This window comes from Carcharodon carcharias, chromosome 14, assembly GCF_017639515.1.
Source record: "Carcharodon carcharias isolate sCarCar2 chromosome 14, sCarCar2.pri, whole genome shotgun sequence".
NCBI lineage: Eukaryota > Metazoa > Chordata > Chondrichthyes > Lamniformes > Lamnidae > Carcharodon > Carcharodon carcharias.
In genome coordinates this window covers 7,567,363-7,580,296 of record NC_054480.1, presented here as the reverse complement: position 1 = coordinate 7,580,296, position 12,934 = coordinate 7,567,363, and the positions used below count along the sequence as shown (strand labels likewise).

The 12,934-nt window shown below is 45.9% G+C and overlaps 1 protein-coding gene across 1 annotated transcript in view; it reads right to left on the bottom strand.

Annotated features, from left to right (window-relative positions):
- LOC121287008 (collagen alpha-3(IX) chain-like) overlaps positions 1-12,934 on the bottom strand; it is a 149,679-nt gene that overhangs the window by 31,877 nt on the left and 104,868 nt on the right. The window contains exons 27-29 of the mRNA XM_041204425.1: positions 12,795-12,848; positions 3,979-4,050; positions 375-410 (exon numbers count right to left, since the gene is read on the bottom strand). Coding sequence (XP_041060359.1) covers positions 375-410; positions 3,979-4,050; positions 12,795-12,848 — 162 coding nt within the window. The remainder of the gene's footprint in view (positions 1-374; positions 411-3,978; positions 4,051-12,794; positions 12,849-12,934) is intronic.

Here is a 12,934-nt window from a genome sequence, read left to right as displayed (position 1 = left end):
CAATCCTCCAGGATTATCCTGGAGTATCCAGGAAATTAGGATACTGTTGAGAACAGTCCAAACAGCCCAGCAGAATAACCACATTAAAAAAAAATACTTCTTTCAACACTTTATAACCTGTTAGCTATAAAACTGTTGGAGATTGGAAATAAAAGGTTGTTTGACTGAAATGCCCTTGGTATGTTGGATGCCAGTAAGATGGACATGTTGGTTGACCAATGGTGTCAGTATGGGGGTGGGGTGGTTGGAAATCATGTGTTGAATCCTCCAGGAATACATCCAGTCAGAGTTGGCAACAATGCTTGCAACCAGGGGCTCAACCGTTGAAAAGAATCTCACAGTAGGAATTGTAATGGAGGCAAACATTTTCTTACCTGGTTACCTTTGGGACCAGAAACTCCAACAGGACCCTAAGGAAGGAAATAAATTAATAATTAGGGTGGCCATGAAAAATAAAATTCTTTTGACTGTACAGAAAAACGGAGGAAGCATTACCCAACTTTACAATCACCAGTGAAGGTGAGAAAACTGACTGTCAGCATGTAAAACGGAGGTGGAGGTGCATCTCTGCACGCCCGCTCTTAAACATCCCCCCCAACGGGGGGAAAATTCTGCCCTGAGTGTGGTGCATGAAATCCTCTTCTGACAAAGATGCACGTAAATTTGAGGCAGCAAAAATAAAGGAGGACATTTATTTCTTTAGCCAGAGTCAGTGAAAAGAAAAAGAATTGGGGCTGAAAATTAAACGTTTAACTCAAAGCGCAAGAATGGAAAATTCATCCAGTTCATCAAGCATGTCTCCCGTTGTCTTAGCAAGTACAACTGAAAATGTCTTTCTCTTCAAGAGGATCAAATCTACAAGGGAATCAAACCTCTGGTCTCACTGAGATACTGTGTTAAATTGAGCACCATGGATTAAAACGATGGTGGGATCCACCCTTACTGCTGCTCCAGTTTGACTCAAGGCACATTACAGGTATAAACAAGGTGGCTCCAAGAATAAAAAAACAGGAGATAGAAGGTTGGCAGACAGAGTCCCACAGCTTCAACCCAGAACTTCCCACACAACTGGGAATCTTGTAACAGTCTAGCAAAGGATTTGTAACATTCAGACAGAGAGTTTGTAATGTTCCCATGATTGACTCAGGAGTAGAAGCAGTGAAAAGCTAACTCCGCTCCATGGTGTTATGTGACCTTGGGGGTTGCCAATTAGCTTTGGTACCCCTGGTTTTGGGATAGCAATCCATAGACCCTTCCAGTAAAGTTTTTTTTATTCGTTCGTGGGGGATAAACATCACTGGCAAGAACAACATATGTTTCCCATCTCTAATTGCCCTTGAGAAGGCTTGCTAGACCACATCAGGGGGAGTTAATCATCAGCCGCATTGCTTTGGGTTTGGAGTCACATATAGGTCAGACCGGGTAAGGATGGCAAATGACCTTCCTTCAAGGATCTGAGTGAACCAGATGGGCATTTATGACAATCTAATAGTTTCATGGTCACCATTACTCATATTAACTGCTCTTTCAAAATCCAGATTCATTCATTAATTAAATTTAAATTCCACCAGTGGCATGTGAAATGTGAAACTCACTTTTCAGAGCATTAGTCTAGGCATCTGAATTACTAGCCTAGTAATATTGCCACTGTCCCACCCATTCCCACTAGGAGTGTGGATAACTGGAGAAGGACAGGATTGCTTTTGGTTCTGATACCCTCCGCAGTTCAATAATCACTGACATTCACGTCAAGGTTCAGACATGAATGATCCATTTGGATGAGGAATACTGGACACCCACACCCATGGATTCATACCTTGAGCAATAGTCACAGTATTCAGGAGAGAGAGAGAGAGAAGAAAAACAAACTGTAAAAACCTTAATGTAAGTTTTCTTTTCCAACTGGGGCTCTGGGGGAAAACAATGGTGTGTCTATACTCTGAGACAGAGTCTGAGACTCAGACCCAACGGAGATCACAACTTAAAACCTCTCAAGCAGCAAGGCAGGAAACAGAGAGGCTGTCTGAGCACAGAGGACAGTTGTAGCAATCAGTAACCCACCGCTGTAAGCCAAACTGAGTCTGACCTGGAGAGAGGGATTTGCAGGAACACATTCTGAAAACAATTATAAAAGGGCCAGAGGTTAAACTATGGCTCACCAAAATAGAGCTGGATCAAACCTGAGAGAGGTTATTGGAAACTGCTTCTGAACATAAGTATGTGAGGCGGAGAATAAGGGTACTGTATCAGGATTAGCGTTTAAAAGTCCAGTAGAGTTAGTTAATAACCTTGCACTAAGTGAAAGTAGAGGCTGTAGGGCTGCCAACCCTCCAGGGTTGCCCTGGAGTCTCCAGGAATTAAAGCTTAACCTCCAGGGCACTTCCATGAGCAATCGAGAATCGTCCAATTGGGTAATGCGAAGTTCACTCGCTTTCAAATCAGAGTGGAAAAGGTGGAGTGTCCCCAGGATGGACATGTGAGGTGACCAAGGGCATGTGTGCGACGGTGAGACAGTTTCAGGAAGATGCCATGTGATGAAACCTCCTTGAATATGTCCAGAGTTGGCAACTCTAGGCTGTAGTGATTGTTGTATTGAAGGCTCAAGCTAATTGGATAGCTCTTTCAAGGAGCCAGTTTGGGCATAATGGGCCAAGTGGCCTCCTTCTTCACTCAATCATTCGATGATGACTCGCCATCATTTTCTCAGGACAACCAAGGGTGCGTAATTAATATCGCTCTTGTCAATGATGTCCACATCCCGAGAATGAATGATAAAAATAATTATGCTTTTCATATATTTTGAAACTTCTCTGTTCTGTTCATGTAACAAATAATTTATTCCTGGGGGGAAAAAAGTTAACGTAAACTTTCCTTTTTGAAAGAAAACCTCCTCCCCACTCCAGCCAGTTATTGCCAGATCTCTCCTTTTATCATTAGTAAAGTTCAAAAGGGAACTGGATAAATACTTGGAATGGGAAATATTGTGAGGCTCTGCGGAATGAACTGGGGAGTGGGACCAATGGATTAGCTCTTCCAAAGAGCTGGCACAGGCGTGATGGGTCAAATTCCTCCTTCTGCATTGTAAGAATCTATGATGCTTAAATGGCGTTGAACAGTCAAGGGTGAAGATGAACAAAATCTAGGGGCAGCATCTCCCCCCAACCCCCGCACCTCCCCCCCCAACCCCCCACCCCACCCCACCACCACTCCACTGTCGAAGGGGTTGTGCGGACGTGCCGCCATTTTACGTGGGTGGGCCAATTAAGGCCTGTCCAGTGTGACGCGTACCCGGAAGCGCTGTGTGCTCCCAGTGCGGGCCGGTGGGGGAGGTGATTCCCAGAACCGGGAGTGTGCTCTTTCACGCATGCGTGTGGAAGAGTGCGCTGATCTCCCTCAGGCAAAGTGCTGCCTCAGGGAGATCAGCTCAAGTTTGAAAACTTTAATCAAGGGAGAAAAAAATATTCTTGACACGTCCCCTCATGTGACACTGTCACATGAGCAGGGCCAAGTCAATTAATTTCATTTAAATAATTATATAAACGTTTTAAATCCCTCACGAAACCTCATCCCGCCCGTGGATGAGGTTTTCATGTTTTGTCTGAAGGCCACCAGGCTACCTTGAGGCTGGACGGGCAGGTCCATTAATTGGGTTAATTACTTTTTTAAAGGCCTTAAGTGGCCGTTGACAGTTTGACGGGCACACAGCCAACTCGGCTGCACGCCTGCCGAACTGAAAATCTAAATGACGTGCGGTGACATCAGGACACACGCCTGACATCACCCCGCATCATTTTACCACCCCCCCCTGCTCACCAATGGGAAAATGCTGCCCCAGGAGCATCAATAGGCTCAACGTAGCCAATCACTGACAGAGCCACAATTGACACAGCCAATGGACATCAGGATGGTTTTGTAACAGGCAGCCATCTTAATGACTAACTTCATTTCTTCACTGACAATGATCATAACAACACTCACCCTCTCCCCAAAAGTCCCACGGATTCCTGTAGGTCCCGGAACACCTGGCTCGCCGCTCTCACCTTTCCGACCCTGTAGAGAAAATACACGGCTGAGTTACTCTTAATGTGGAGATGGGAAAGCAGGAGGGTGGGAATGGGAGGGAGACAGGGAGAAGGGAAGGAGGAGAGGAAGGTGGGAGGGTTGGGGGTGGAGAGAGAGGTGAGGAGAGTGAGAAGAGGTGAAAGAAGAGAGAAGTGGAAGAAGAATTAGAAGAGGAAGAAAGAGGAAGAGAGAGGGAGAAAGAGGAAGAGAGAGGGAGAAAGGGGAGATAAGGAGAAAGAGGGAGAAAGGGGAGATAAGGAGAAAGAGGGAGAGCAACAGGGGTGGAAGGGGAAGAAGGAAAAGATGAGGTTGAGAGATGGAGGGAGAAATAAAGCCGGATGGACAACAAAGTGTGAAGTGTAATGGGGACAAGAAGAAGGGGAGATGGGGAAAGAGGAGGAAAGCAGACAGGAGACAAGGAAGAGGCTGGGGAAGGGCCAGCGAAAAGGAGGGGAAATGAACAGAGGAAGAAGAAAATGAGATGTAGAAAGAAGAGCCAATGGTGGAAAAAGATGGACATGGGGGGAAAGGGGGGAGATGGCGGAAGGAGAGAAACATTTGAAGGAGGAGGAGAGGCAGAGAAGGCAGCTAATGATAGAAATGGTACGAGTGAGGTGAGAGGAGGAGAGTGGATGGAGCAGGGGGGAAAGATGGGAAAGGAGATGATTGGAATGACAGGGACGGGGATGGAAGGAGGGAGGTGAGGTGAAAACCAGTCCGTAGATGGCAGAGTTGGATGCGGGGAAGGGGAGAGGAGGTAGAGGGGATGAGATGAAGAGGTGGCAGAAGGATAGGAAAGAGGGAGGAAGGATGGGGAAAGGATCCAGTGGAATAAGAGGTGCCGGAAGAGGAGGAGAACAGGAATGAGGGATGAGTGTGAGAAAATATTTTAAGGCACTGGGAAAGACGATTTGCAAAATCTTTAGAAATTGTTTTAAAGGGAATTTCCTTTTATCTCAACCAATGATGAGTTACAATTACATTTAACTAAGAACAGACATGTGATTACTGTTAGCATTCCTGCACCTTGTCAACAAACTGCGAGCTCTCTGGGGCTGGCAGGGCTTGTAGCAGGGATTCATGGGAAAGAAACCCATCACCACAGGAACAGGGGCCATTTACCTGATGAGGAGCTCCCCCTGTCTGTATACCATGGTAATGCAGCTTCCTGGGGAGGAGTGCCCCCTGTCTGTACATCATGGTAATGAAGCTTCCTGGGGAGGGCAACAATGCAGCTCACTAGGGAGGAATGCCTCCTTTCTTTTTTTCTTATTCTTTCACTGGATGTGAGTGTTGCTGAGAGACCAGCATTTATTGCTCATCCCTCATTCCGCTTGAGAAGGTGGTGATGAGCTGCCTTGTAATGCTGCAGTCCATCTGTAGCTTCCAAAGAAAACAACTCCAACTTATCCAAACCATCCTTATAGATAAAAGCCTCCAGTATTTCAATATCCTCACAAAACTCCTTGATACTCTCGCTAGTGCAATAACTTTGTTCCTGTAATGCTGTAAACACAGATCTCTATGCAGTACTTAGCTAACCTGTCTACATCATCATTATCCTAACTCTTGACTCCTTCCTATTATCTGCGATTTATTTCATATTTCCCAATTACTGCCAGGATTTTTACCTACCCTATTTTTTTATGTAAACAGGCCTCTGGAACCTGAGCTTCCCCTGAGTCTATTTGTGTGCACATTTTGGCTGCTGCTCTGGACCTGACCCCATTAATCTATTTCCACTTTTGTTCTTTATCTATTTCTTTTCTCTTTACCCCCTCCTAGATTCTCTTCTATTGTCATGGCTCTTTTCACTTCTCTATTCTTAGGTGCTCTACCCTCCCAATTCCCTACCCCAACACTTCAGAGCTCCTCAACCATCCCACCACCATCCCAGGCTTGGCTTCCTCTTTGATAAGGCCGTAGCTTCCCTCTGTGCCTGCCTTGGCATCTGCCAATGGATTCATTGAGGTACTGGACACTGGCAAGCAGCAACCCCGATTACCCCATCCCACTTTCCCATTGACCTTCCTGCCTAGTGTGCCCATTGGGGGGGGTTACTCTTGCCAATCTCCTTCCTGTCCAACTCAGCCCTCCCACTGCTGACGCTGTGGACTCTGCCAGCAGATCAGCTCTCACCACTGCTTTACAAATCTCTCTCCAGAATGTCTGTTCACTTATGAACAAGGCTCTTACCATCCATGAGCTGGAAGATTGCATCGACATCATAGCCTTGATAGAAACCTAGTTGAGAGGTAGCATTGCCCGTTAATGAAGCCTCCCTACCTGGCTATATATTCCACCACTTGCCCCAGTGGCAGTCTGATGCTTATCAACAGATCACACCCTGGCCTGAGCCCCTACCTTTCTGGCACTCGTAGACTCATAGACGTTTACAGCACAGGAGACCATTCAGCCCATTGTGTCTATGCTGGTCCACAAAGATCTGACTACACTAATCCCATTTTCTAGCACTTGGCCCATAGCCCTGGAGGCTGTGGCAACGCAACTGAATATCTAAATACTTCTTAAATGTTACAAGAGTCTCTGACTCAACCACCCTTTCAGGCAGTGAGTTCCAGACTCCCACCACCCTCTAGGTGAAAAGAAATTCTCCTCAACTCCCCTCTTAGCTTTCTACCTCTTACCTTTTATCTATGCTCCCTGGTTATTGACCCTTCTACTAATAGAAAAAGTGCCTTCTTATCCACCCTATCTATGCCCCTTGGCATTTTCTCCTCCTATAAGCATCTCCATTGTTCTACTCTCTCATCTCTCTTTCAAAATCATCGTTCTCTACCACCCTCTCAGGTACAATAAAAATGATCTCACCGAGATTTCTTAATTGCTTCCCTCCCTCGGCCTCTGCACCAAACAAGTTCTCATCCTTGGTGATTTCAACCTCCATCTGAACTCACCATGTTCTCACACCTCTGGGTTCAATGCCCTCTTAATCTCCCTAAATCTCTCCCTCAATCTAAACTCCCAACCAGTATTCAAAGCCTCTCCCTTGGCCTTGCCCCATTTCAAGTAGTCTTGCCGTCTCCCATTGTATCGATCACAGATAAGGCCATTTCTGATCACTTCCTTGTATCACTCAAATACCCACATCCTCCTGTATATGCCCCAACCCTCCCCACTTCTGTATCCATCCCTGGAAAAACCTATCCCCCAATTCACTCACAACTGTACTTTCAAAATCCCAACTATCCATTTGCCATGACATTCCTGCCGGTGCTGATTTGCTCAACCCCACCCTCACCTCCACCTTCAACCCCACCCTCACCTCCACCTTCAACCCCACCCTCACCTCCACCTTCAACCCCACCCTCACCTCCACCTTCAACCCCACCCTCACCTCCACCTTCAACCCCACCCTCACCTCCACCTTCAATGTCCTATTCCCCAATAAAACCGTTTCTCTCTCTCACCCTGGCTGTTCCCTCATCTCCACCCTCTTAATCCAAGGGACACACACTTGAAAGGATACAATGGACAACTGGTTTAGCCACCAACCACCAGATCTGGCTCAACCACATCAAACACCATTGGGTCCTGTCCTGCCAAAACTGCTCATTATTCCAGGATCACCCTGGAATGCAAAGATAACCTCCGACTTCCTTTCTCTACAGCAAACCATTTTCATAAACCATCTCCCTCCATCTCCTGTACCCTCACCTCCAACAACAAGTGCTAGGAGTTAATGAATGTCTTTGTCCCTAAGATTGAGAGAATACAATCAGTTGCCTTATCACCCCCTTCCACTAGACCACCAGGCCAAATGTCCTCTAAAGCTTTGCCCCCTGCCCTCGCCCTGCACTTGTATCTTTCTCTAGTTTCTCTCCTATCCTCCCTCATGCCCTCTAGAGTTAATCTTGTCCATGAGACCCGCTTCCTGTTCCCTTGTGTCCGTATGACTCTGAAGACGATTCATACAGACTCAGAATGTTAACTCTGTTTCTCTCTCCACGGATGCTTCCTGACCGCTGCTGAGTTTTTCCAGCATTTTCTGTTTTTAATTCAAATTTCCAGCATCCACAGTATTTTGCTTTTATCCTGCTCCTTGATCCTATTCAAACTAAACTGCTGATCATCCAAAAGGGACCAATGGTATGATTGCTAAATTTGTTGATGATACAAAGATAGAGATGTTAAGAGGCTACAGAGGGACATAGTTAGGTTAAGAGAATGGGAAAAGATCTGGCAAATGGAATATAATGTGGGAACATGTGAAATTGTCCATTTTGGCAGGAAGAATAAATAAGAAGCATATTATCTAAATGGTGAGAGATTGCAGAGCTCTGAGATGCAGAGGAACCGAGGTGTCCTAGTGCATGAATCATGAAAGGTTAGTATGCAGGTATCCAGCAAGTAATTAGGAAAGCTAATAGATAGTTATTGTTCATTTCCAGGGGAATTGAATGTAAAAGTAGGGAGGCTATGCTTCAGTTGTACAGAGCAATCTGGAGCATTGTGTACAGTATTGGTCTACTTATTTAAGGAAGGATGTAAATGCATTGGAAGCAGTTCAGAGAAGGTTTACCAGACTAATATCTGGAATGGGCGTGTTGTCTTATGAGGAAAGACTGGACAGGCTGGGTTTGTATCCTCTAGACCTTAGAAGAGTAAAAGGTGACTTGATAAAAACATATAAGATCCTGATGGGTCTTGACAGGATGTGGAAAGGATGATTCCCCTTGTATGAGAATCTAGAACTAGGGGTTGCTCATTTAAGACAGAGATGAGGAGAAATTCTTTCACTCAGAGGGTCGTGAGTCTTTGGAAGTCTCTTCCTCAAAAGGCAGTGGAAGCAGAGTCTTCGAATATTTTGAAGACAGAGCTAGATAGATTCTTGAAATGCAAAGGGGTAGAAAGTTATGGGAGATAGGTGGGAATGTGGAGTTGGGGTTACAAACAGATCAGCCATGATCTTATTGAATGGCAGAGCAGGCTCGAGGGGCCGAGTAGCCTACTCCTGTTCCTAATCCGTATGTTCATATATTTCTCACCCGGCCCCCATGTTAGCTGATATTGTAAACAGTTCTGGCTCTTCAGGTGTTGTCCCTCTTTCCTTTAAATCTGGTGTCATCACCCCTCTCCTCAAAAAAAATCCTTGACCCCACTGTCCTTGCAAATTACCGACCCATCTCCAACCCCCCTTTCCTCTCCAAAGCCCTTGACCATGCTCTCACCTCCCAAATCCATTCCCATCTTTCCTGGAACTCCATGTTTAAATCCCTCTAGTCAGGTTTCTGCCCTGCCACAGGACCAAACAGCTCTTATCAAAGCCACAAAAGACATCCTATGTGACTGTGATAAAAGCAAAATTGCCCTCCTTGTCCTTCTCTACCTGCACTCCTTGTCCTTCTCTACCTGCACTCCTTGTCCTTCTCTACCTGCCCTCCTTGTCCTTCTCTACCTACTCATAGCCTTTTTAAATGCTTGACCACATCATCCCCAACCAACTCCTCTGCACCATCGTCTGGCTGGGTGGGACTACTCTCAACTGGTTCCATTCTTATCTATCTAATTGTAGCTAGCGAATCATTTGCTATGGTTTCTCTTCCTGCTCCCACACCACTACCTCTGGTGTGCCCCAAGGATCTATCTTTGGTCCCTTCCTATTTCTCAACAGCACCAGCAACATCATCCAAACAAACAGCATTGATTTTCACATGCATGCTGTCGATATCCAGCTCTACCTCAGCACCATCTCTCTCGACTCCCCCAGTCTTGCTAAATTATCAGATTGCTTATCCGACGTCTTGTACTGGATGAGCAGAAATTTCCTGCAATAAAATATTGGGAAGACTGAACACATTCCCTTGCTACTGACACCATCTCTCTCCAGGTAACAGTTTAAACCTAAACCAGTCTGTTCACAGCCTTGGTGCCATATTTGACCCTAAAAGAGCTTCTGAATACAAATCTGTGCCATTAGGAATGCTGCTCCTCCGTTATATCGTCCGACTTCACCCTGTCTCAGCTCGTCTGCTGGTGAAATCCTCGTCCATGCCTTCATTACCTTGAGACTTGACTACTCAAATGCATGGCTGGAGACTTGGTACAGGAGGGAGGGTTATACATTCTTGGGACAATGGGACTTGTTCTGGGGGATCGTACATGCTGCAGGAGTTGAACTTTAACGAGGCTGGAGCCAATGTCCTTGTGAAATGGTTTGCTAGCTCTAGTGGGGAGGGTTTAAGTTAACTTGGCAGGGTGTTGGGAAACAGGATGTAACATTGGAAAGGGAAAAACAAGGGGCACAATGGACTGGGACAGACTGGTCTCCTTGGAGATGAGAATATTGAGGGGAGATTTGATTGAGGTGTTCAAAATCATGAGAGGTGTGGACAGAGCAGATTGGGAGAAACTGTTCCCATTGGCAGAAGGGTCAAGAATCAGAAGAAGCCGATTTATGGTGAATGGCAAAAGAGCTAAAGGTGACATGAGGAAAAGCTTTTATACACAGCAAGGGGTTAGGATCTGGAATGCACTGCCCGACAGTGTGGTGGAGGAAGATTTAATCCTGGCTTTCAAAGAGAGAAAATTTGCAGGGCTATGTGGAGGGGCGGGGGAGTGGTTATAACTGAATTGCTCTTGCAGAGAGCTGGCATATACACAAAGGGCCAAATGGCCTCCTTATGTGCTGTAACTATTTTATTCACTCCTGTCTGGTCTCTAATATTCTACCTCCAAAAACATGAGATCATCTATCACCCTGCTGGCTGACCTACACTGGCTCCCATATAAGCAACACCTTTGGTTTTAAGGTTCTCACCCCTCTTTTCAAATCGCCCCATGGCCTTGCTCCTCCCTATCTCTGTAGTCTCCTCCAACCCTACAACCCTCCAAGATATCTGCACTCATCTAATTCTGGTCTCTTGAACATTGTAGATTATAATCGCTTTACCATTGGTGGCTGTGCCTTCAGCTGCCTGGGCCCTAAGCTCTTTAATTTGCTCCATAAACCTCTCTGCCTCACATTCCTCCTGTAAGATGCACCTTAAAACCCACTTCTCAGACCAAGCTTTTGGTCACCTGACTTAATATCTCCTCATGTGGTTCAGTGTCATATTTTGTTTTATGATCCTCCTGTGAAGCACCTTGGGATGTTTTATTACATTATTGGCGCTGCATAAATATAAATGGGATGGTGACAGAGTGGTAATTTTACTGGACAATTAATCCAGATATCTGGACTAACAGAGACATGAGTTCAAATTCCACCATGGCAGCTGGAGGAATTTAAATTGAATTAATAAAATCTGGAATAAAATACTCGCTTCAGTAATGATGACCATGAAACTACTAGATTGTTGTTTAAAAACCCATCAGGTTCACTAATGCCCTTTAGGGAAGGAAATCTACAGTCCATACCTGGTCTGGCCTACATGTGACTCCAGACTACATGAGACTCCAATGTGGTTGACTCTGAAATGGCCTAGCAAGTTACTCAGTTCTATCAAACCGCGCTGCCTTATTTATCTGCCCTGCTACCCTCAGGGATTTGTGCACTCCACCTTTCCCTCTCATCCCTATTTATTGTGTATTCCTTTATCTTGTTTTCCCTCCACAAATGCAGCACCTCACACTTCTCTGAATTGAATTCCATTTGCCACTTTTCTGTCTACCTGACCAGGACACCTTTGGACTGCAACATTCAGATAGTCCTGGAGATGGTAAGGGGTTGGGGGCATGGGGTGGGGGTGGGGGGGTGGGGGCGGTGGAGAGAGAAGCAGTCCTGCTACCCAGGAAGGGGCATCAGTACTAGTTTAGCTCGCTGAGTGATACAGTATAGTGCTGATTTCAATCCTTCATCTGTGCTGAGTTAAGAGAGTGTAGGAGGCACAGGTGGGCGTGGGAGAGGGTAAGAGATTCCCCAACATTCCCGCTATAAATTATTATCCAGTGATTTCCTCCTGGGCAGCTGGTGTGCGTCTCAGATAAGATGAGAGCCAGGCTCAGATGGGATAAGCATTACCATTGAACTGGTTGCTGACAATGCACAATGCAGTGTCTTGTATAAAGATAGACCTTTTGTCAGAGGCCCAGGGAAGGGCTGGACACCTGCAGGAGCATTCACAGTAAGGAGGGGACATTGGAACATGAAGAGAGGGATAATGATTCGTCCGAACATACTGCAGCTGTCAAAGTTTGTGCAGGACACTCTGTCACTTCAGAACCCTCCATCTCCAGCATTACTGTACCATTGTTGTAACCCTGCTCTCTTACTCTCAATGATGCACAGTCACGAGGAGTGTTAGCCTGCTCTCTGGGCATCTCTCACATGAGTCAGAAGCATTGGCTCAAGTCCCACTCTGGGATGAGGTGCCAGGTTTTCTAAAGAAGAGATCCAGGATCCATAATCCAGGCAACCAGTCCTAGAGCAGTCCTGTGGGAGTGCTACACTGTCAGATGCTGCCTTTCAGATGAGGTGTTAAACCAATGCCCCATCTGTCCTGTCAGGCGGACATAAAGAATTCCACATGCACTATTTCAAAGAAAAACAGGAGAGTTCACCCTGGGCCAATATTTCCACTCAAACGACATGACTAAAAACAGAATAACTGGTCATTTATCACATTATGGTTTGTGGGATCTTGCTATGTGCAAATTGGCTGCCATGTTTCCTACATTACAACGTTATCTACAGTTGAGAAATAATCCATTGGCTGGGCAGCGCTTTGGTTAGTATGAGTGTAAATGCAGTCGGGAAGATTGCTCCTTACCTGGAAACCTCTACCCCCCCGGATTCCACGTTCCCCAGCTGGTCCCATTTCCCCCTGCACAAATCAGGAAAAAAGAGCCATAAATCAGACAGCAGCGATGCAGAAGCATACACAGATATATGCACAGGTGCACCCATAGA